The 24,961-nt window shown below is 33.0% G+C and overlaps 1 protein-coding gene across 1 annotated transcript; it reads right to left on the reverse strand.

Annotated features, from left to right (window-relative positions):
• Window positions 1-21,572: 21,572 nt before the first annotated feature.
• Window positions 21,573-24,556, reverse strand: LOC111903260 (uncharacterized). The gene has a single exon (XM_023899043.3). The coding sequence runs from the start codon at window positions 23,964-23,966 to the stop codon at window positions 21,747-21,749; it is 2,220 nt and encodes a 739-aa protein (XP_023754811.1). The 5' UTR covers window positions 23,967-24,556; the 3' UTR covers window positions 21,573-21,746.
• Between the last annotated feature and the right edge of the window lie 405 nt (window positions 24,557-24,961).

The raw sequence follows: 24,961 nt of genomic DNA on the forward strand, positions 1-24,961 counted from the left end.
GTGATTGCAAGAGGAGAACTCGTGAGAGTTGCTCTGAGAGTGAGAATGGGTCTCTCAGTCGGTCCGGAATGGACAAAGTGGGCTTTGGATCGGGGATCCGGTGGTTCATGGTTTCCTAGCCCTTATGGGTCGAGTGATCGTTGAGATTTAGAGCAGAGTTGCATCTTGGGTAACTTTCGGTTACAGAGAGTGATGGGCAGTACAGAGATCGTGCTTCAGTCGACAGAGCAGATTCAGCAGGTTAGACAGAGGTTATTGACCGCCCAGAGCCGACAGGAAAGTTATGCAGACAAACGCCGGTCCGAGCTTGAGTTTCAGGTCGGCGACTTCGTACTCCTGAAGGTCTCTCCTTGGAAAGGAGTGATTCGATTCGGGAAGAGGGGCAAGTTGGGGCCCCGGTATATTGGGCCATCTCGTGTGATTGCAAGAATAGGCCGGGTAGCCTATCGTTTAGAGTTGCCAGCAGAGTTGGGGCAGATCCACGACACTTCTCATGTGTCGCAATTGAGGAAGTGTATAGCCGATGAGTCGGCAGTGGTTCCATTGGAGGATATTCAGGTGGATGCGAGCCTAAATTATGCCGAGAGACCAGTGTCCATCAAGGATCGGAAGATCAAGGTTCTGAGGAACAAGGAGGTACCTCTGGTGTTGGTTCAATGGCAACACCGGAAGGGATCGGAAATGACTTGGGAGCCGGAGCGTGAGATGCGGGAGCAGCATCCGGAGCTATTTTCAGAGTAAGACTTCGAGGGCGAAGTCTAGTCCTAGTGGGGGAGAGTTGTAACAGCCCGGAATTTCAAGTATTGTAATAATTATGATTTTGGGTGTTTTAAGGGGGGACTCGGCGAGTTGGAGCCCAGACTCGCCGAGTAGGATCGCGGATCTGGTCGCGGGTTCGCGGCTGGACTCGACGAGTCCAGATATGGACTCGGCGAGTATGCGCTGTTTAGCGAAAACCCTAACCGTTCAGGGTTGGGACGTATATGAGGGACCTTATGGCCGTCATTGTTCACCCTAGTTCTGTGAGTGAAACCCTAATTCGATTGTGAGCACCTGGAGCAAGGAAGAAGACCATTATTGATCTTGGAAGTGTTATTTTGCAAGAAGAAGGAGGCTTGGTTAAGGGAACAACAGGAGAAGCCACATTCTGAGGATTGAGGACACAGAGCAACATTAGTCAGGTAATAATTTCGAGTTAATCCCTTCTATGTTGATGTGTATATGGATTTAGGGTTTATTGAACCCTTGTGTGGCTAGATTGAGTGTCTCCTTAGTCCCCCAAGCAATTGGAACCTTTCATTGGGACCTTTGGAAGTCCAGAATGTCCCATGCCTGAGTATTTCGGGAATCAATGGAGGTTTTGGATTGGAATCCTTATACCTTAGGTCAAAATGTAAATATGAGTCATGGGGTGTATTATGGGCACCGAAATGAGGACCTTACGTGATGAATCAGGCTAGGAAGGCCAGACCTATGAATGGTCGGAGCAGTTCTGACCTTAGAAAGCAGTTTGAGCGGTTGCATGGCATGGACTCGCCGAGTCCGTTGAACAGACTCGGCGAGTAGCTTGAAGATTAACTGGGACTCGTCGAGTTGTTCTTCAGACTCGGCGAGTTGAGTCGGGGTGGTCCCGCGATTCGTCCAGGAGGAACCCGTCAAGTCAAGGGGGATACTCGACGTGTAGAAAGGGAATCTTAGAGAATCGATGAGTCAAGGGCGAGTGGACTCAGAGCTGTTGAACTCGGCAAGTCTTTGGGTGACTCGGCGAGTTAGATCGCGGGTTGAGTGAAGTCCTGAGTATGGGGACTCGGCGAGTCATAGGGTTGACTCGGCGAATAGGTTCAGTCAGGGGTTGACTTTGACCTTGTCTTTGGCCAAGGATTGACCAGTGGTTCCAGGGGTATTTTGGTAATTGTTGTTTATTGTTTGAGTTCAGTGCATTGGTGGCTGTCCAGAGGTGGAGATCGTATCAGTGATCGGAGCAGCTTGAGCTATCTGTTCAGTCGGCAGTTTCGAGGTGAGTTATCCTCACTATATCGCTAGGGTTTATGGCACCAAGGCCGACCCTTTTATTGGATGGAAATCCGAGTAGTTGTCATTGTTATGATATAGGCCGGAAGGCATTGCTATGTGGACCGGAAGGTCATGGCCTGGAAAGGCATATGTATGCATTTAGTATGTTGACTGATTCGTAGGGTAATGTTATGCTAGTGACCGGCTAGACCGGTATCTTGTTTAGAGTAATGCTATGATATGTGATCTGTTGATCGATTGTTGTCTATGAACTGCTATATGATTATTTGTTATGTTATATATGCATTTTATGCTTATGGGCCGGAAGGCAATATGTTATGGGCCGGAAGGCAATATGTTGTGTTATGGACCGGAAGGTCGGCGTGGGTAGGACCGGAAGGTCTACCCAGCAGGGACGGAAGTCCCCTGAGACACATGGACCGGAAGGTCAGGGCCTGGAAAGGCATATATGTGGTTGGTATTCTGGGGGTATCTCACTAAGCTTTCGGGCTTACAGTTGTGGTTTTATGTTTCAGGTTCTCAAGAGTCTGTGGCAAGGCAAAGGCGTGATCGTACAGTTCCTCGCGTTGATGTTTTATGATGTGAACCTGGGAAAATACTCTGTTGAATATTGTATTGAAAACCTTTTTGTAACAACGTTAATAAAATGAGTGGTTTTTGAAAAATTTTAATTGTTTTGAAATTTTGGATGTTACATGACTTGTACTCGCCATGATGTAGCCTTTGCTTTAAACATGGTTAGCAGATATCAAGGGAATCCTGGTAAAGCTCACTGGACTGTGGTATAGAACATTCTTAAGTACCTGTGGAGGACTAAGGACTGGGTCCTTACCCTCGGTGGGAGTGATGACTTAAGAGTGGCAGGGTATAGTGACTCAAACTTTCAGACTAACAGAGATAATTTGTGCTCTTAGTCGGGCTGGGTATTTACCCTGAATGGAGGAGCAATAACTTGGAAACGTTCCAAACAGGAGACTGTAGCGAATTCAACGTGCGAATCAGAGTACATAGCAACAAACAAAATGTCGAAAGAGGCGATATGGCTGAAGAACTTCATTGGAGATCTTATAGTTGTACCAGCTATAAAGGAGCCTATGTAGATTTTCTGTGACAACAAAAGTGCGGTCGCCTTAGCCAAGGAACCGAGGGATCATGGCAGATCCAGACAACATCGACAAAAAATATCACTTCATAATACATCGGATAGAAGAAGGACTCCTTGTAGCAAATGGGGTATCGTCAGAGGAGAACCCAATAAATCCCTCTATGAAGGGACTAAGTAGGGTTAAACACTTGTTGCATGCAAGGAGCATTGGGATGAAGGACGATAATAGTTTTAATGATTAGATAGTTGTTTAGAAACTTGTAATAGATAAAATGTAATTGACATTTGATGATTAAATAAAAGGAGTTTTATTTATGAGTAAAGTTACTATCTTGTGTCAATTGTTTACTATTGTTTCATTTTGCATGTTTTGACTTCCAAAATAATAAGATTATTCAAACTATCCACAGTCGATCATATTTTGGAAGTAGGTATTGAGGCAAGACAGTCATGAATTTGGCTTGTAGATTGTCTAGAGTGTTTAGACATGGCAGAAGTTTGCTACAACATTCATGAGTGCTCATAAGGTCTGGGTATTGGATTAAATCCACGCTCACATTAATCACTTCATGGAATTTATCACGAGTGATTGTGAGACGATAATATCATATAGTCTTCAAACCGAGATATATGAGTTGTTGACTATGAGTTGGTTGTACCTTGATAGTGCGAAAACGCATCAGTAACTTGATGTTATAAAATGTGCTATTGTGTAAGATTTAACGAGTAGTTAGTACAGGCATATAAGTCGAATTTTATCTGTTCCTTTTATCCTTGGAGGATTAAAAGCGATATCTTGGACCCCTCTATGATTTTTTTTAGACTTATGTGTCGGGCCCGGTCAGGACTCAATTGATGTGTTCAACTAAGTTCTATATCAAACAAATTGGAAATCGGGAAACAAACTGCTGGATAATAAGTATGATTATGTTCCATGTATTTGTCCATACAATATCTTGAAGAACAAAGGGTTATATGATCATTTATCTAAAATGGTGCGTCAAAGTTCGACAGCGGCTTTTAAGAGCCACGATTGCTAGTCAGTTTTTAAGTCGTACTTGCAGTTATAGCTATTAGACTTATCCAAGTGGGAGACTGTTGGATTAAGTGTCTAAGCCCATAACTATAATTGATATGTACTCGACCCGAGAGTAGCATGGTCCATTTTGGGTTGCATTCACCAGAACAATCTGATAGGATGGATATTTGAGAAAGAGGTTATTTATGATTTATTGATACATTATAAGTATAATATATCAATTGAGGAATCATATTACTTAATTAGTATTAATCAAGAATTAATTTGGAATTAATTTAGCGATCAAAAGAGACTAATTAAATATACATGGGCTGATTGTGTAAAGCAAAGATACATATTGGTTGGGCTAATAATTCATGATTGATTAGTAATGGGCTAAACTTATGTAAGTATCCATATAGTGTTAGTCCATTACAAGCCCAAGTGTAAGAATTAGGGTTTACACATAACCCTTAGAATTTTACACTATATATATGCCCTTGGCCTAGAATGAAAACACTAGTCTTCTTAGAGAAACTTTAGTCGATTCTTAAGTGCCTCTAACCTCTCTCTCAAGTTCTCCAATTGCTGGTGGTGTTTTGTGAACCATTTGAGGCATCACACTTGAGGTGCTAAGTTCTTAAAGGCCAAATACAATAAGCTACAACAAAAGGTAATCTTCTAGCTAGGTTTTATGATTCATATATCAAGTTGTATGCTAGTTTAGGCTTCATACTTTGGAAATTGTTTATTACATGTATAACTAGAGAAAACTTAGATCCAAAGCAATAGAGTTGTATGTGCACCATAGGGATGTTATAGTGCTCAAAACCCATCAGAAATGTCATTTGTTGATGTCTCCACTATACTCCACTACACAAGATTACTTTGGTCATCTTTACACCTCTCATGATCCAAATTTGATCCAATCAGCTTCTAGCACCTAAATGGATAGTCCAAACCCATCTTTAAGAGTCTATGATCCATCCAACTCATCAACACATCAAGCCCAAAAACTTCAAAATATATCCGATAAAGCCCTACAGCTCCTCGAAGGCCTACAAAACCCATCAACTCATCAACAAGATAATTTGTGACCGCAATGAGGCTACAAATACCTACAAAATATCTCATGCAAAAGAAAAAGAACTCGATATGATCCAAGATAAAGAAATGATACACTAGATTGCAAATGTAAAATGACATAAATGGACATTTAGATATAAAATTAAAAAATTATATTAAATATAATTAACAACACATTTCGTATATTTTTGACGAAAACTCTAAAAGTTTATGAAATGTTATTTCAAAAGTAGTTTATCAAAAGTTAGTTTATAAATTAGTTTATATGCTACGATAAACTATTATTTTGGATTTACAAAATAACACATTACAATAACTAATAACTAGCTTTTTTTTTTTTGCTAAACATGACCTAATAAGCTATTTTTATGATTTTACCGAGTGATTAAATTACAAAAGTTAGCTTATTTTTGTGAAACATGACCTAAATGGATCCAATAATTATGTTAATGGGTTAAATCCTTTTTTCTTTTCTTTATTTTCTAGGTCTCTTTTTATATCAATTTTTTTTTAATAACCACGAAAACTAAAATAATAAACACTTATCGATTAAGACAAAAATTACAATACAAATGCTCACTACAATTTCACTGAACGCTTAATAATGTATACACTATCTAACTCTGGAATCATACAAAGACATCAACGTTGTTAAGCAATAGATAGAAAGCCTAAATGAAGGTGACAACACAAAGAACATTACAATAAGAGATAATGAGTATCTATCGGACTTGTTCTCTCAAATGAAGACCAAACACAAGATATAGTTTATACCCCACATACATAAAAATGTATCGTATATGGTGGGGGAATACACTAGAGTAATACAATATACGCTTTAATCTCTTAAGATCTCCTCCAACTGTCATCAACTTGACACGTACACCTTCTAATCTTCTCAGTACAACATTATAAGCACACCTTTATCCACGTCAGCAACAAAGAGTTTAGGCTTTAATAGAAATAACCTTCAACATAAAAGGCCCTTGGCCTAGCAGTATTATGTGTTTGAAAATATGTATATCCCCAAAGAGGTTGAGGGTTAAGTCAAGTGATGGAAAAATGTTTTAGTTTATTAGTATAATTTAAAGAGTCTGTGTTAGTCGTCCTAAGAAAAAAAACTTCAACTGCATTCCCTTCACAATCAAGATATGTACAAACCAAATCAATGTTCATTTTGAAAGGTTATATCTTTTGAATTATGTTTGTATACAAGAGAATTAATTGATTGGTATGACAAAAGAGTGGTCCATAATAAGGTATGATGAAATTGAATCCTAGCCAATATTACGTATTTGTGAAAATGGATGTGTGCCATACATTTGTGACAAAGACCTTTCATACGTACAAGATAGTGGTTCGTGCAATACTGGATGCATTTTGTACACTTGTCAGTGTCGTGACAAGTCAAAATCGTATACCAATTTTAATTTAAAATATCGTCGTTTCCATAATTTCTTAGAGATATAGTACCAATAATGCTATGTAGACACAAATTGTTATTAATACCATTAATTTTTCTTAGAAACTGTTAAAAAATCCGCGTAAAATCATTCATTTTGCAAAAAAGTTATAGACCCATCCACTATATCATACGAGATTAAAATAACTTTTATGTTGTTACTGTTTGCTTAAAAAAATGAATTTAACAAGTCAATTAATTATTAAAGAAGACAAATATGGTTTTCCAACAATCCGTATTATAGCTTCATATGGGTCTATAAGCGATTAACTGAGTTGTGTTTAATTTGAACTAGAGGCCCAGATAAGTAGGCCCACCTTAAGGCCTTAAATTAGAGGTAACAAAATGGGTTTAGGTCCTTTTGGATCGGTCCGAAACTTCAAACTACGGTTTATTATTATAACTAGACTAGATTATAAGCATGGTTGACGAAAAAAAAAACTATATAATACAATAAGATAAACAAAATTATTTAATCATATAATTGCAAAAAATATTTATATATAATATTTGGTACATATTAATATGTTTAAATGATTATGTATAAATAACATTTAAAATGGATAGAAAATTTTTTTTTATTTAATTCATCATTAACAAACAAAAGAAAATATAGAAATGTTATATGTATACAAAAAGAATAATAAATCTCAACTGAAGAAACATGGACTATTTTGGATTGTAAGTAATAAAAATTCATGTCAATCATATGAAATTTGATAGCAAAACTGGACTTACAGAATTGAGTAATTAGCATTTACATGCTACTAATAATCGAGAATAGACATTTACTTAAATCAATGTCAAGTAATCAATATAAAAACCTAGGGTACTAACCATTCTTTCATCATGTATTGACACATGATGTATAGGAAGGAAATATAAGTAGCTCAGTTTAGTTGAATTAATTTATTAATGCTCATTCCTAGGGAATATACAAAACTTTGATGTATTTAACCTTTTTAATGACTTTACATGTAAACCGATCATAGAATACCGATTTTACTAGCACCAGTTTTCCTCGAAACGAAAGAGCTTTTGATTTCCATGTAGATAGCTTGGCTTCGAAAAAAAATTAGACGATGCTTTCTTTGGGGTGGATAGGAAGAGAAATCGAAAATACACTGGGTCGCTTGGGACAAAGTCACAAAAAGAAAAGAATTGGGTGACTTACGGGTGGGATCAATCAAATCACTCAACACCTCATTAATTACGAGATGATGGTGGATACTCTGTACTGAGTCGTTCTCGATATGGGCAAAGGCGATCAAAAGCATGCACAATCTCAACCACAACCGGATAACTACTACTCTACAAAATTGTTGGCCGAAACGTGGAATAATATAGCCTTCATAAAAAAAACAAATTAGAAAAGCATCGCATCACACAATCTCAAGTGGTCACAAAGCATCAAAACTCTAACGGAGTCTCATGGTCCGACAACATCACTCCAAACGGGATATTCCAAGTAAATGCTATTAGAACAAAATTAGAACATTGTGATCCGGTGGACATTGGAACATTTATTTGGGTAAAAGAAATCCCTTTAAAAATCATGTGCTTCATATGGAGGGCAAAAATGGATCGCATTCCATCCGCGGAGGCCCATATCAAGCGAGTTATCCCATTGGAATCCACAATTTGTTGCCAATGTGGAAAGATGTGAAAATGGAAATTACATGTTGGTTCCATGTCCTTTCGCGATCACTGTATTTTAGAGGTACATGATGTGTTAGACTTTGCATCCAACTTGGGGAATTGCCCTAAAAAGAAGAAGTGGTTCTTAGGAATTTGCTACGGTGCTTTTTGTGAGTATTTGGAAGGTGAGAAACAAATGATTATTCGACAATTAAAAGGTAACTCCAACACTGGTGGTGGACATTGTTAAGTCAACTACTTTCTTATGGTTCAAGCATGGAACGGAGGACTAAATTGGAGTATCTACCCTCTAAATTAAATTGTAACTCTTAAAATGTCATCTCTTTATATCTTTTCTTGTACGTTTCTCCTTGCCTAGTGACTTGTTAGGCGTGACTTTTTCTTGTATTTATATAATTATTCATTGGTTTCAAAAAATACATATTAAACTCTTAGGCTTAGTTATTATTTATCAAATGCATGCATTTGGTCATAAAACTACAAATAATTGATACCGTCTTTGTTTCTTTTAAGCTAGTCCACTTAAAGTTATTAATCAAAAGTAAATTTACTCATGTAGAACCATCCTTATAAACATATTAAATCTACTAATTTATATCAAGTAACTTTTCATCATTTATATATTAGCTTTTCTGTCGATTTTCTTACCATATTATAACAAACACACTGGGGTGAAACAGAGTTTTGGGGACACTATAAAATATGCCTTTTTAATAAAATATATATATATATATATATATATATATATATATATATATATATATATATATATATATATATATATATATATATATATATATATATATAGATCAAATCAAAGATGATTAATAAAAGATAACTATTAAAACTGATATAGAAAACCCAATGTCACGCTTTGATGAAGGCATCCCAATTACAACAGTGTACTTGGAAAGTACATTTAAAAGTGATATTTATAACCAAGTCCTTCAACGCGAGAATGAAAATTTTTAAACTCAATATCCATACTCAATGAATGCAAACAAAAAGCTTCTAAATTTTTCGTCTTTTAGTCTCAAGTATCCCGAATAATAAACATCAAAACAAACATTTTGATACAATCTGACATCCATGAAAAGGATATAAAATAAAACTTTAATAATTCATTAATATAAAAAAACTTAAAAATTGTTGAATAAAATTATATAACTTGTAAACAAAAGTGTATCATTGAAATGAAATATCACATGAGCAATTCCAAAACTTATAGGTGTCGTTGCTATATGGGTAATTTTCGATAGATGTTGTGTTGGATGATGTACTTAGTGTGTAGTTTTGCATTTCAGTCTTAGTGTTGGCAACGAAGTCTTTATTGGTTTCTTCAACATAGTGTTAGTATATGATGGCACTTCCATTTTTTGTGTTCTTTTCATTGAATTATAGTAGTCTTTAATCATCATAATTATTTACATCGATTCATACGTCAATATATATTTCTTGCATTCAATATCATGCAACTAAGAGAAAACAACATTCTAAAGCTACGATAATAACTTGAACCGTCTATACATCCATAGCCAATGCGGTTAGGAATTTGTATTTACCTAAATGTTATCTTTATTGTCACAAATATAAGATATAAAATCATGGGGTATATATATATATATATATATATATATATATATATATATATATATATATATATATATATATATATATATATATATATATATATATATATATATATATATATATATATATATATATATATATCTTTACCATCTTATAAAAGAAATCTCACTATTTCTAAAAATAGATTGAATATAATAATAATATTTTTTTAAGACGTTCAAATCATTAAGCTAATAGCACAAGTAGTCATCAATAAAATAATATTAAATTTTAACTTGTGTTTTGAATCCTTATATTTCTCAACAAATTCTATCTCCTTCCATGAATTTCGGATAATTCAAAATTTGAAACCATCAGAAAATACATGTTGATTCAAATATCCCTCCTGCAGATGGCTCTTTCTTAACAAGTTTTTATTTTAATCCTTATTTGTAATTGATTTCATCATTTTTAACTTTTTGTATTTTTATCTTATAAATATATTGGGTAAAGACTTTATTATATCAGGTTTGTTCCTAAAAAGGTTTTTACTATGTTTCTTTAATGTGTTGGCTTTGCAGGTTCAAAGAACTCAACCAAGAAGGCCAGTTAGAGCATTGTATTATCATTAGTTTGTATATTTTGACATCTTACTTTTGCAATAAAGAACGGTTAAACACAAGATTTGATATGATTAAGGTAGTTTGTATATTTTTCATCTTCTTTAGTCTAAAAATGAAACATTTTTCATCATTGGTCCTTATAATATCAAGTTTCATCACATGGACTTCCTGATTACGGTGATTATTGTCCTTATTATAAGGTTCTATATAGATTTTGTTCTATATTTTAAGGTTTTGAGAACCTCAATATGAATCCTTGAATTACATACCATCGTTGAAAATGTTTTAATTTGTGACTAAACTTGGTTTAAAATCACAATGAACAAGTTGACACCTGAGTATTTTGGCCTTCTCAAATGCCTATTTATCGACTTTTGAATCACAACACCTGATAATCTAAAGGTTTATTTTTATAAACTATTATTTATATATTTTAGCATTTTACTTAGTAGGACATTAAATTAATAAAGAAATTAAGGAAAACAAAAAAAAAAAAAAAAAAAAAAAAAAAAAAAAGAGGACGATAAACAGTACAAGTGGTTTGGGTATGTATAAATGGAAGTAATAGGGTGTTTGGCAAAAAAAACTTATTGCTTATTAGTTTATTAGCTTATAAGTTAATAAGTAAGTGTAGAGTAACTTATGAAAAAATGACGTATTAGAGGTTTCCCACCGGAATAAGTTATTTTAATCCAAACAATTTTTTAACTTATAGTGATATGGAACCTAATAAGTTGTTTTAAAAAAGCTTAGCCAAATACCCCCTTAATATGGTATGGTAATGCTCTTGAAAAATAGATGTCATTTAATATTCATTTCTCGAAGTGAACGCAAAATGGTTTGAACTTTAAAGAGATCAAATTATTCGTCGCCCGCCGCTTTGAGATTAAACATAAACGGAAGACGGCTAGTGTGTATATATATATATATATATATATATATATATATATATATATATATATATATAGAGAGAGAGAGAGAGAGAGAGAGAGAGAGAGGTTCCGTTGAGATTAAACATAAAATAGAAATCTTGAGATTCAATCACAACCGCGTATTTCAAATCTGTCATTCTAACCCTCTGGCGTGGCATGCCTGTTATAATCATTTCTGAACCATTTTCATTGGGCGAGGAACTAAATTTAACTAAGGAAAATTCTACATTTCTAAGCATTTTCAAAGCCACTACATTATTTTTTTTCATTTACTTTTTTTTTCAAGGTAAATCAAGGCTTCTTGCTTACTAATGATGATCAGGGCAAAATATGAGGAAAAAACCCAACCTACTATGGTTTAGTGATTAGGAAAAGGGTAAAATACAAATCCAGTCATAATTGTTAATTACTTATCAAATAATAGCCAAAAATAGCCTACAAAAGAGTAGTCAACCTATAGTTGACTACGGTCAACTCTTTTGTGGTAATTCGTCTACTGTTTTGCGTTATATATAATTTTTTTTTCATTTCTAAGATACAAAACTGTAGGTTTTTAAAACCTACAGTTTCCTCTCGTTTTAGCCACGATTTCCCAAACAGTAACCTACGGTTTTGGGAAAAAAATACGTTTTTTTTTTTTTTAAATTCTACTGCTTTGAATTCTCAAAATTTTTTAACAAAATAATTTTACATCTTATAAACACTCTTTTTAATACTCTATATCACAAAAAAATATAAAACCGTAGCTTTTTTGACAAAACAGTAGATTAAACCACAAAACAGTAGACTTAAAAAAAATAATAAACAAAAATAAAAAATAAATAAATAAATAAATAAATAAATAAAAACGTGTTTTTTTCCCTAAACTGTAGGCTACGGTTTGGGAAACCGTAGCTAAAACGAGAGGAAACCGTATGTTTTATACGGTTTTGTATCTTAGAAATAAAAAAAAATTATAAAAAACACGAAACAGTAGACGAATTTACAAAACAATAGACGAATATAGAAACTTATGGTTTCGTGGGGTATACTTAGACATTTAATAATTTTTTATTAAAAATTGCTAACCACTTCTTTAACTTGGCTAGATTAGCAATTTCCTCTCAGAAAAATCATTGTATAAATCTTATTCATAAAAAGACCTTATATTATTTTTTTTTTACCTTTTACCTTTTCTTTTTTGTTGGTAAAAAGAAGGTTTTCCCCCATCATTTCAAAGTTTATTCGATCTATCGCTTTACTTCTCCAATAAATCATACCAGACAGATGAATAAGGTGGGGAAATGTTTCACCGTTTGATATTTTAGACTATCATTGTTATATTACCTAACATAATACACCATTGTGTCCTTGTTATTATCCAAATATTTTGCCTGCCTATGAAAGATTTTGCCGAACCTAATATATCAAAGCCCATACGCAAAACTTCTATAATAATGTTGGCACTAAGATATTTTATTAATTTATCAAAATATTATTATATCGATAAATTAACAAATTATTAATTTATAGAGTTGGCTTATATTCGTGAGCAACTCTCAAATTAATGCATTTACCTTCAAAATTTCTATGTCCGTTCACTTTACCTATTTGAATAAAACATAAACAAAGATCTTTAAAATTTTTATGTACATTCACACATTAATGAACTTGTCAAGTTTAATATACATAGAATTAGTTTGATCACTATAAAATGTCTAATAATAAATTTTAGAATCATATCAACTATGACTTCTAAACTAAAAGGTTTTAAAAAATAAATGATGATCAATTAACAATGAAATTGTTATGCAAGTACCAGAGAGATCACCAAGGATGCACTCAACAAGATTTGGTGAAGTAGGTTGACAATTCTAGAATTTTTGGAAATTTAAAGATTAACTCAACATAGATTTATTTTTAATAATTATTAATTTATAGTTCCGGTGGGACCAATATATTTATATTGGGATTTCAAAAAAAAAAATACATTATCTGTCCCAAATTAATTGTCCATTTTTGACCTAGGAAGTCTTTTTTCTTCAAATTTGACGTTAAATATTTTTATTTTACTGTATTAAATTATTTTGTGACGGAGGTAGGATTATTTTATTATTTTATCGATTGGGGTCTAATTTTGTAATGATCTCACCGGAAAAATTATTAATTTTATTGAGGTTATTAATTTATCTACTATTAAATTATATAGATTCTACTGTATTATAGTTGCATAAATTTAATAATTTGGAAACAAATTCATAGATTTTTTTTTTCTTTTGTTTGTAAAACTCATTATTTTGTGTTATAGTCCTTAGCCTTAAAAGTGTGAAAATGTTGGTAATTACGAGGTGGAGTGTTAATGGTAGAAATGACAATTCCGGATGTAAACTACTAAACTTCCTTTTGTGAGAATTAAGGCACGTTGAAATATAGAAATACATCATTATTTTTGGTACTTAGCGTTAAATGTGACAAGTAATAGAAATTTTGGTTAATTATGTTATTTACTAGCTCTATTAGAAAGTGATTTTAATTAAATGTTGGTTAGTGGGATAATTTGGAACGTATTGTAGGTAAAGTATGATTTGTATAAGATGAAAGATGAAACCTTCCATGTGGTTTTTGGCTCGTCATTTAGGGAAGAAAGGAAAAAACATATGTGTATTATTGAGACGAAAAATGAAATCAAAAAGGATTTTTAGAGAGATTTTTGGTGCATTTAGTTGCAGAAAAATGTGACGTTTTCAAGAAAAAAATTTCAAAAAAAATGAGAATTTTGTAAACGCGCTTAGTTCGTCAACTTTTCTAAATTTTTCACAGAAAATGAAAAAAATTTCCGTTTTCTAAATTACAAAGAAGTTAAAAAATTTTGGAACATCAATAATCATTGTTTTCTATATTTTTCTGGTTCCAATTTTTTTTCTAAAATATAAACAGACACCCACTCCCACATCTACCTACCCCCACTTTAACACTCTTAACCCATCACACCCCTATCTACCCACACACACCTACTTCCAACCCCACCCCACAACACCCCCCCCCCCCCCCACAAACATACACCTACCCCAACCCCTACCCACACCTACACCCCCACAAACACACACACACACACATAACCACAAACAGATACCGATCCCCACAAACACACACACACACACACACACAACCACAAACACACACCCACTCCCACCCCCACAAACACACACCCACCCCCACCCCCACAAACACACACACACACCCTCATCCCCACCCCTACAAACATACACACACCCACCCACCCTCAAAACACACACACACACACCCACCCTCACCCCCACCCCCACTAATACTCCTACGAACACCCACATACACACAAACACACACACACACACCTACCCGAACCCCCCATACTTACACGCCCACAAACACCCCCCCCCCCCCCACCCACAAACACACACCCACCCTCACCCCCACAAACACACACACACCCACACGCACACACACACACCCACCCCCCACAAACACACACACGCCCACACGCCCACCCACCTTCACAAACTGACACCCACCACAACCCCAACCCCCACCCACACCCCTACGAACACACATACACACACCAACACACACACACAAACACACAGATACACACCCACCCAACACCACTACCACAATCACTAACCTACCATCACCATCACCACCACCACTACCCCATCATCAGCATCACTACCACCGCCGCAACCATCACCACCTCTGCCACAATTCTGTCGCCACCACCACCACCTGTTATCACCACCACCACCACCGTCACCATCATCGACACCACCACTGCTACCCGCCGCTGCCCCCACCCCCAACCTACCACGTTACCATTTTCTAAAAATGAAAACCGATAGAAATATACACATCTAAACGCGTTTTCTAATTTTTCTAAAACTGAAAATGAATAATGAATAGTTTTAATTAGACGCGTTTTCTAAATTTTCAAATGAAAACTGAAAACTGAAAAGGTAAAAAAAAACGGAAAATGAAAACTATTTTTCCGTAACTAAACGCAACCTTAGATTTGCGTATTTGATGAGGATTTGAATCAGGAATGAATCTGGAATCCCTGAAGGTAAGAACTAAGAACGCCTCCCTTTATAGCTTATACTAGACGAATGCCCGTGCGTTGCGCAGAAACACCTATATAGTTGATGTCTTTACAAATATATGTTTTTTTTAAATATAACAATAACGTTGTTGTTAAATTTGATACAATAATTTGTATATACTAAATTGATATAATATATTGATTATATTTGAATTATATGATAATATATACATTTATTGTAACTTCATAATTTCAATCGTTTAAATGATTTCTACCCGCGAGTTATATATGAATAAAATTAAATATAATATATGATTTGATGTTATTTATAGTTGTTTTTATTGTTAATTAATTTTTTAAAATTTATTTGCTTAATGTTTTAATTTCTATCATTATAATTATTTAAAACATCAAACATTGTTTTTTATTTTAAAGGCAACAATATAATCATTTATATAGAGTTGTTTTTAACTATTGTTATTGTAAGTTATTTTAAGTTATTTATTTGAAAACTTTTAACGATTATTAAAACATATTTAAGAAAAATATTTTAGTTAAATTGAGATTACAATTTAGTTTTTGCTTTTATCACTACAATTTATCACTTTTAACTATTTACAAAATATTCTTTAATTTTTTAAGTGGAACTGAAATTTATATTTGAATTGACATTGTAATGCACAGAAACACCTATATAGTTGAAGTCTTTATAAATTTATATTTTTTAAATATAACACTAACATTTTTTTAAATTTGATATAATAATTTGTATATTAATTTGATATAATATATTGATTATTTTGAATTATATGATAATATATACATCTATTATAACGTCATAATCTCAATCGCTTGAATGACTTCTACTCGCGAGTTACACATCAATAAAATTAAATATTATATATGGTTTAATATTATTTATAGTTGTTGTTATTGTTAACTAATTTTTTATAATTTATTTGCTTAATATTTTAAATTTTATCATTATAATTATTTAAAACATCAAACATTATTTTTTGATTTTAAAGGTAACAATATAATCATTTATATAGAGTTATTTTTAACTATTATTATTATAAGTTATTTTAATCTACTTATTTGAAAATTTTTAACGATTATAAAAATATATTTAGGAAATATTTTCTTTAAACTGATATTACAATTTAGTTGTTGCATTTATCACTATAATTTATCACTTTTAACTATTTATAAAATATTATTTGGTTTTTTTAGTGGAACTGAAATTTATATTTAAGTTGACACTGTAATGTTTTATTTAAATTAACAAATTAAGTATTTTGTCTAAATTGTTCAAAAGTTGTAGCTTTAAACTAATAATGGTTTACATGCAACAACATTTTAAATCTAATAAATTAAGTATAATATGTTAAAATTTAAAGACATAACTTTATAAATAGAAGTAAAGATATTATTTTAAAATTGAAATGTAGTCTATTTATGATTACACTTTAGGTTTGATATTTATATAACCTTATTAACCAACTTACAATCATTATTAGAAAGACACTACAATTTATCACTTTTAACTATTTAAAAAATAGTTTTTTGGTTGTTTAAGTTAAATAAAATTTATATTTAAGTTGAGTCTATAATGTTATAATTTAATTAATAATTTAAGTATTTTATACAAATTGTTCAAAAATTATACATTTAAAATGATAATGGTTTACATCCAACAATATATTAAAACTAATAAATTAAGTATAATATGTTAAAAGTTAAAAAAACATAATTTTATAAGTAGAAATAAAGATATTATTTTAATATTGAAATTTAGTTTATATATGATTACACTTTAGATTTGATATTTATTTAACCTAATTACCAAATTATAATTATTATTATTATAAAGAAATTAAAAAGTCATGGGAGTTTCAAATGAATGTGGTGAAAGGAAAAAATAATGGGGGTTTCAAATGCATGAGATTTAAGAAAAAATGCTAGCTTTATAAGTATGTATGATTAGGTTGCTTTAAATTGAAAAGCATTAATTTCAATGGTTAATTTTTTTGAAACGCCAAACTATCATACTTCAAATCTAATCCTAAACACCATTTATGTCTCCTAGTGAGACTTGAACCTATGATCTCTCATTTGAGAGAGTCACTCTTTACCGCTAGGTCAATGGTTAATTGGGACTATATTTTGATGAGACGTTTTGATAATTTGATTAGTGTTAGAATGAATATTCTAATGTGCGGTATAGTGATAATTACAAAAATATAAATATTTATTAAATAGCTTATTTAATTTTATTGGTTTAACCAGAATAATAAAACTTTAACCAAAACCAAACCGCATAAAAGATTGTTATTTGCTTAACCAAACCGAATAATCCGAACCAAATAAACCGAACATCATTTGGTTTAGTTCGGTTATTCGATTTTAATTTTTTTATCGCGCCCGTAATATAATTCCCAATTACACCAAAATAAATCACCAATAATTTCCACATCTGATTCACCACCTTTCATTTATATCAACTATATGGGTCATGAGTTCATAATTGTGATAAAGTGTGTATGTACCGATGTACGTCAATCCATGAATCCAAAAAACATTTGTTTTTCTTCCTAAATGTATCATTTCATCAATACTAATGTTGATTCCAACTAGATGATTTCATGACGCCATGGGGTTTAGAGGGAGCAAAGTGGGCAGCTACACAAGGCTCAATTTTTTTTATTATATATTTTTATTTAAAAATACAAAATTATAATAAAGATAACAGCCCTTTTTTTCTTGTTCGTCCTGGGCCTTTAAGAATATTTCATTTTTCAGGACCGGCCCTACATTACGCCACTACAAGTCATACTAGTAAAATGCAACATACATTATGAGACATGATGCAAATGTTGTGTCCCTTAAATCTTTGATGCAACCTCGGTGGGATAAGGCGAGGCTGCCCCAATATTTCTTTAAAAGATGTATGAAGGATAATTCTCACATAAAAGATAAAGAGTAGGTCGTGGATTGGACACCATTACCTCATCCCTAACTCACCACTATAATACATTCCTCTATGACACTCTTACTCTACACTTAGATTTCTTCATCAAAGACCTACTAACTTAGAAATCAAAGCATACTCCAGGAACCTCCTCATGTAATGCGGTTGACCCTTCTTGTTAGCTGAAGTTCAATTCCTTCTATCCAAGACAAACAATGAGGACTCCAACGTTGATGATACTAAGCAGGCAGCCTCCCGACTCTTGGAAAACCAAACATATTAGCAAACATAAAATTCCATCAATCTATTTTAGTAAAACATATTTTTTGGAAAAATATTTATATTGGTATACGCTTAATTTATAAAATGGACATTGAGGTTAAAGTTCAGAGTTTAAACACGTTTTGAAAGTTAAGGAAACCCTATTACGAACATTTATGAGTCAGAATATCTAGGAAATGTTGTTAAATTATTGCTAACATTTTACATGATTTATAGGTCAGGAAAAAAAATCATGAGAAAAATATTTGTAAGTCGGGCCAAAACAATATATGAGGAGGGTAAGCAAAAGCTGAATCAGAAACCAAAAAACCGTAAAAGAAAAAAAAATGAGAAACCAAACCATTCGCTTTATATTTGGGCTCAGTTTTAGATGTCTAAAAACCGATTTGGTTTTAGCTCAAAACCAATTCATGCTCACCCCTAGTTATGACCTGTCATTTATATTTGAAAATTACGATATATGCAACAATATATCTTTAATGATTATTTGTGTTCATAGATATGTGGCCCAATGTTTTCAATAAATTTCTTTACATGCATGAAACCAACGTACATTTTGTGGAATTTATTTATCTAGATAATGGAGTACAAAATTTTGAAAAATGAATGTATGAAAGTATTTTAGTGTAAGCATGTGGATCGACACAGAGAGGTCGAGGTTATTGATGGACAAAAAAGGTCATGTCAACTAAAGTACATTAATCGTGTTTGAGATTATACATGTGATATGTTCACCTCGTCAAATAGCGACAATGAATGTTACGTGCTCGAATGTTGTCTTATTGGTTCTGTTTCTAATTAATCGTTTTCATCCGAAAGTGTTTTATATATTTATTTATGTAGAACCGTAGAAGTATGTATTTATATTGCGACAATAATTAAAACTATTAATTCATTAAGCGTTAGGCTTACACATGTATACAAATATTTATATCTTCTAAATTAGAATTTGAATAAAAAAATTATTTTTTTCACTTGTTATATGAATAACGAAACTTGCATATTACTCATAACTAATCATAAACATGGACATTTTAGTTATGAAAAGAAGCTATAAAGCCTACAGAAGGTCAATATAGAGACTTTATTGCAAAGGAGAAAAAAGACATTTCAACCAATTACGCCATGCTTTCTTGTGAGAAGAAAGAAACACTAATTGAGACAGGATTTTAGACACTCAATGCAAAAGTCCATACCTTTATTTAAGCATTCCATGTGATTGCATACCTTTTTATCTTAACAAGCAAAAAAATCCATAAATGCTTTTTCCATTTTTGATTCATATGTATGTGTATAATCTAATCGAATCCACTACTGGCAAAAAGACGAAAAACCCAACATACAAGAACAAAAGAAGGTCCATTTCTAATCATCAAGTCCACGCCTACATCCAACTTCCATATCTCATGAACATATATGTGTTATATGTACATGGTTTAATGAAATAATGAATTGTTAGTGAATAATTAGTGGAATTTAACACGTTTAATGTAGTTTTTTAGGTCTTTGGGTAAATAATGATTGTGGGACTTGGAAAAACTAAAGGGTAATAATGAGGGAAACATTGACATGAAAATGTGGTCATGAATATGGATAAATGTCTTATTCTCATCATTATATCCCTCTCCCCTACCATTCTTATATCAAAGAGAAAACCCATAGGTAAAAACTAACCACATTATGTGTTTTACTTATCAAATAGTAAAAGTTCTCATTTTACTCAATGGTTAAAATTATTTATGATCAAAACAAGAAAGAACTAGTTTGAAGATGACAACCATAAATGGTAGAATGTGAGTAATATTTGGTGTACTGCATGTGAAGTGCTTTTACTGTACTTATTACTTTCAGTACAAAAAAACATACTCACAGTTCATTTATTTCCCATTTTTTTTCACCTTAATTTTAGCATTTTCGTTTTATGGGTTTTGCATAAATACCAATATGCAATAGCTACTTACTATAGGGTCCAATTTAGTTAACGTAAACCAAAAAAATAAAAACTCTCTTTTTAGACAGTTGTGAAAAGGAAAATAAAGCAGAATTTATAGAACCAAAAAGTTCAAATTTGGTTCTCTTCATTCCAATTTCCAATTACATCCCTTTCTTCTTTTTTCATCAATGAAATCCATTGAAGCAATCATGGCATGTTAAATCATGTGATGATTATTCGAAACTTCATAAGGCTTTTAAGGCAACAAATGTCATACAAAAGGGCCCTAAGAATGAATCCACCATAACTAACGCATGTTAATTAATAACTAACTGAGAGAATAATACACATCGATAAAAGTTGAAGACTTTATGAAGAATAGATGTTGACTTTTATATAGTGATTTTTTTGGTAAGAATCGAGCTATCATCAGGTTGAATCAATGTCAAGAAACAAAAAGATAAATTAAAACATTTGGTCATTTCTTTGTCAAGCAACATCTTGTATTAAAAGATCAATTAAACTAAAAGGTACGTAATCATCAGAATCACAAAGATAGATGTACAATTTTGATTAGAATTGACAGACACTCATGTGGGATGTTTGAATATAGAATTAATGAATTATAATCAGTCACAACTCACAACAATATTTCAGATAAATAATCATTGTTTATTTAATAGATCACATGGAGATATTAACAAAATTTGTACATTGAAAATAACAAGAAACATCATCCATCAAAACATATGAAGTTTTTGCGTTAATAACAACCGATTCAAGAACTAGAACCCAAAAATCCTCTGTAGAATATGTAGATAACAACAAATTCATGAACATCTAAAAAGATTGAAAATTTAAAATCTTGATTCATTATAATTATAAACGGTATAACAATCCTGGATCTTTGTCAATTATAATATGGCAATACTCCTACAAATTCTTGGACCTAAATTATAGTTATAATAAAGGTTAACCAAAGAATACAATTAATGCTACAAACTGTGAAAAAGAAAAGACATTACATATTAGCATCCACAAAGACCTCATTAAGCATGTCATGATCATCATCTCCCCCATTTGTTATGGCTTCTTTCTCCTCTTCACTACCAAAATCACGCCTTTTGAGCTTGGAATGAGCTGCAACAAATATCATTTTTTGAATCCTTTCAAGTCCAATTCTTGATTGAATTTGTCCTTGACCCAATAAAGACAAGTAACTACATTTGAATCCACAAGAAGTTGTTGCATGAAGAAACAAAAGCCTAACTGCAATCTTTCCAAGAATTGTGAAGTCTTTCAAGATAGTTTCCCAAACAAGTCTACTACTTTGAGGGTTTGCTATTTTCATCTTTCCGGTCAACGGGTCAAGTTGTTTGACTTGAACCGCTTTTGCATATAACGGGTCAAGTCCTTCGGACCTCCATTTCATAAGCTCCATTAATGCTTTATGAGCTTCTTCTCTTGAAACTAATCGTGTTATCAGTTTATCAACATCTTTCTCTTGTTCACAGGTTAAGCATTTAAAAGGTGGAAGGTATTTTCCGTTTTCGTCCCTCAGTAAATAGACTGGATCAAGTATGAATGCGGTTGACCATGCAGGGTGGTAGTTTTTCTTGAATCTTTTTTCAACAATTCTTTCAACAACACCAACATGAAGAACACTGAATTTCACACACCAATCTTTGATTTTGGATTTTAAATCCTCCCAAAGAGGAAGACATTGACCTACTAATGGCCTTTCAACCTCAATCTCTTCAACCATATCTTTCACCACTTTGATTAAAGTGTTGATAGCTTCCACGTCATTCCAAAACCCCATGTTTTGGATCATGTCGCCAACTTCTGTAGCCAGAGAATCTTCCATAACCAAAACTTTATACAAATCCTCCATTACAACTAACTGCAAGACGCGAGAACAGCTGATGATATTATCCAACATTGCAGAAACAGACGAAAAGTTTTGTAAGTTTTCACAATACAAAAGGGGAGGAATCCCAAAAGAAACAGAGAATCTGGAGTCGTGTGAGAGAAACTTGTTGAGAATGCTTCTAGCGTGAGAATTGTTGTTGAAAAGATTGGTAATCTTCAAGCAATTAGAAATTACGTTCTTGAAAAGAGGAAGCTCTTTGCTAAAATCCTTGATTAGATTACCGACTCCTTGAAGCTGACATGATAAATTAACCATCCATTGATTTTGAAGCTCTAAATTTCTCAAGGCTTTTGTTTTATACTTATCTGCGACAATTCCGACACATTTTTGAACGATATTACACGTACCTGTGATGGTTTCCCACATGATCTCTTCTGCATACGTGGCAGGAATCGCGCCACTAGGAAAAAACGTTTCTCGAAATAATGTGGTTCCATTCGGAAGATTAACCATGAATTTGATCATATTCATACCTTCGATTTCTTCCCTTTTCCACCCGTTGGATGAAAGTTGAAAAAACTCAGCATCGTTGATCTTGGTTTCTGATTCTAACTTTGCTTCTTCGTATTTTGAATCAAGCCTTGACGACATAAAATTGTCTTGTCGTGAAATCTCAGGAAGCCCGACTTGATTCATGAAAGCTTTAAACTTTGGATGATCCAAGCTTGAATATGAGACTGACCCGTAAGACTCGTAAAACCAATCAGTTAATAATCCAAGAGCCGAATCGATTTGGGTTTTACTTAAAATGGGACCAGGTGGTAAAGGTTTTGAACTTTTAATCTTTTTCACACTATCTTCCAGCATTGCCAATGGTCCCAGATCCTCTTTCCCACCAGATAACAACAAATGCTGCTGTTGTTGATGATGATGATGAAACTGATGTTGATGGTAACTATTCAAACCCTCGTTTATAGACCCGAGCCGCTTCCGATTACTCTGAGAAGAAGGTGAAGACAATGGCGGCAAGGAAGACGAAGGTGATGAATGTTTCAACAGAGAGTTAAAATTGGGGCAGGTTCCTCTCTTGAGATGCTCAGAAGCAGTTCGCGATGGGTTTGAAGCAGAGAAAACAGCTTCACAAAGGTTGCACCTAAGCTTAACAGCTTTCGGATCATTTGTGTCCGGGTTTCGAACCAGAATAGGCTCCAGATGTGCCCAGTACCAAGCTCCTTTCCCTTTAGTGGCCTTCGCTCGAATCGTGCTTAGCCCTTCATATCTCTTGTTCACAGCTCGTATAGCCATGTCTTCTGTAGGAACCGCTACCAATTGGGTATCATTATTCTGGGTCTCCTCGGATTCGGCCATGAGTAACACACGAAAAAGATGAAGAGGCTTCTAGACTAGAAACTAGAAAGACAAACCTTTTAAGTTAACGTCGTATATACCAACTGTCGGAGTTTCAATTCAGGTGATATGAAGTCCATTTTGATGGTGGCGAAAGAGAGCTTCTGAAGTCGCCGGAAACACGGAAAGTTTGTTTTATGTATGCCAGGTGTTTGATGAAATGCTGAAGCGAAAGAATGAGAATGATGAATGATGATAATGGTCAGAAGTAAAATGGAATATTATAGCAGCGGCAGGTATATCACACGGAGATTTGTAAGGGAAGAAGTGGTAGTTCCCCACGTAGCGATAAAGCGCGTCAGAAGGAACGAGCCAATGAACTTTAAGGTTTTTTTGGGGTGTGGGGTCGGAGGTTTTGAAGTTGTGGGGTCAAATTATAAATTGGCCATAGAATTGACTCATCTCACCTCCAAGTATGGTCAACATTGGTAATTCAACGTGTCAGGTGACGTAGGACTTGTTTTTAAAACGTGAGAATTTTTGGAAACAAGGACTCCGGCTTCGTTTTATTATACTTTGACCCCTTTGAATGCAAAATACATTATTTACCTCAACTAGTCAACTATCCAAATAATATCCGATTTCAATTACAAATCTTTGTCGTTATTGAATAATATCCTAAACAATTACTTTACTAGATAATAAAATAAAAGTAAATTGCAGAAATCGTCATGCACTTTTAGCTTATTTTTTTCTAACTACATAAATTGTAGAGTAAATTTGAGATTTGGTACTTAAATTTTCTTTTTTAATTAGTACGGTTCTTAGGATGTGTTTTTGTTGCTTCTTGGGTCTTTGATAAACCTAAAATTACTATCTTGCCCTTATTTATTTATTTTCTTTTATTTGTCTGATTTATAATAAATATAAAAATTAAAATTAAAAAGATCTTAAACCTCTAATCTAACTGTAAACCCTAATAAAAGAAAAGGAATAAATTAAACTAATCGTCCCTG

Source organism: Lactuca sativa, chromosome 2 (genome assembly GCF_002870075.4).
Source record: "Lactuca sativa cultivar Salinas chromosome 2, Lsat_Salinas_v11, whole genome shotgun sequence".
Taxonomy (NCBI): Eukaryota; Viridiplantae; Streptophyta; class Magnoliopsida; order Asterales; family Asteraceae; genus Lactuca; species Lactuca sativa.

Excerpts from the sequence above, each read along its gene's own strand:
- LOC111903260 (XM_023899043.3), bottom strand. The coding sequence starts at position 23,966 with ATGGCCGAATCCGAGGAGACCCAGAATAATGATACCCAATTGGTAGCG.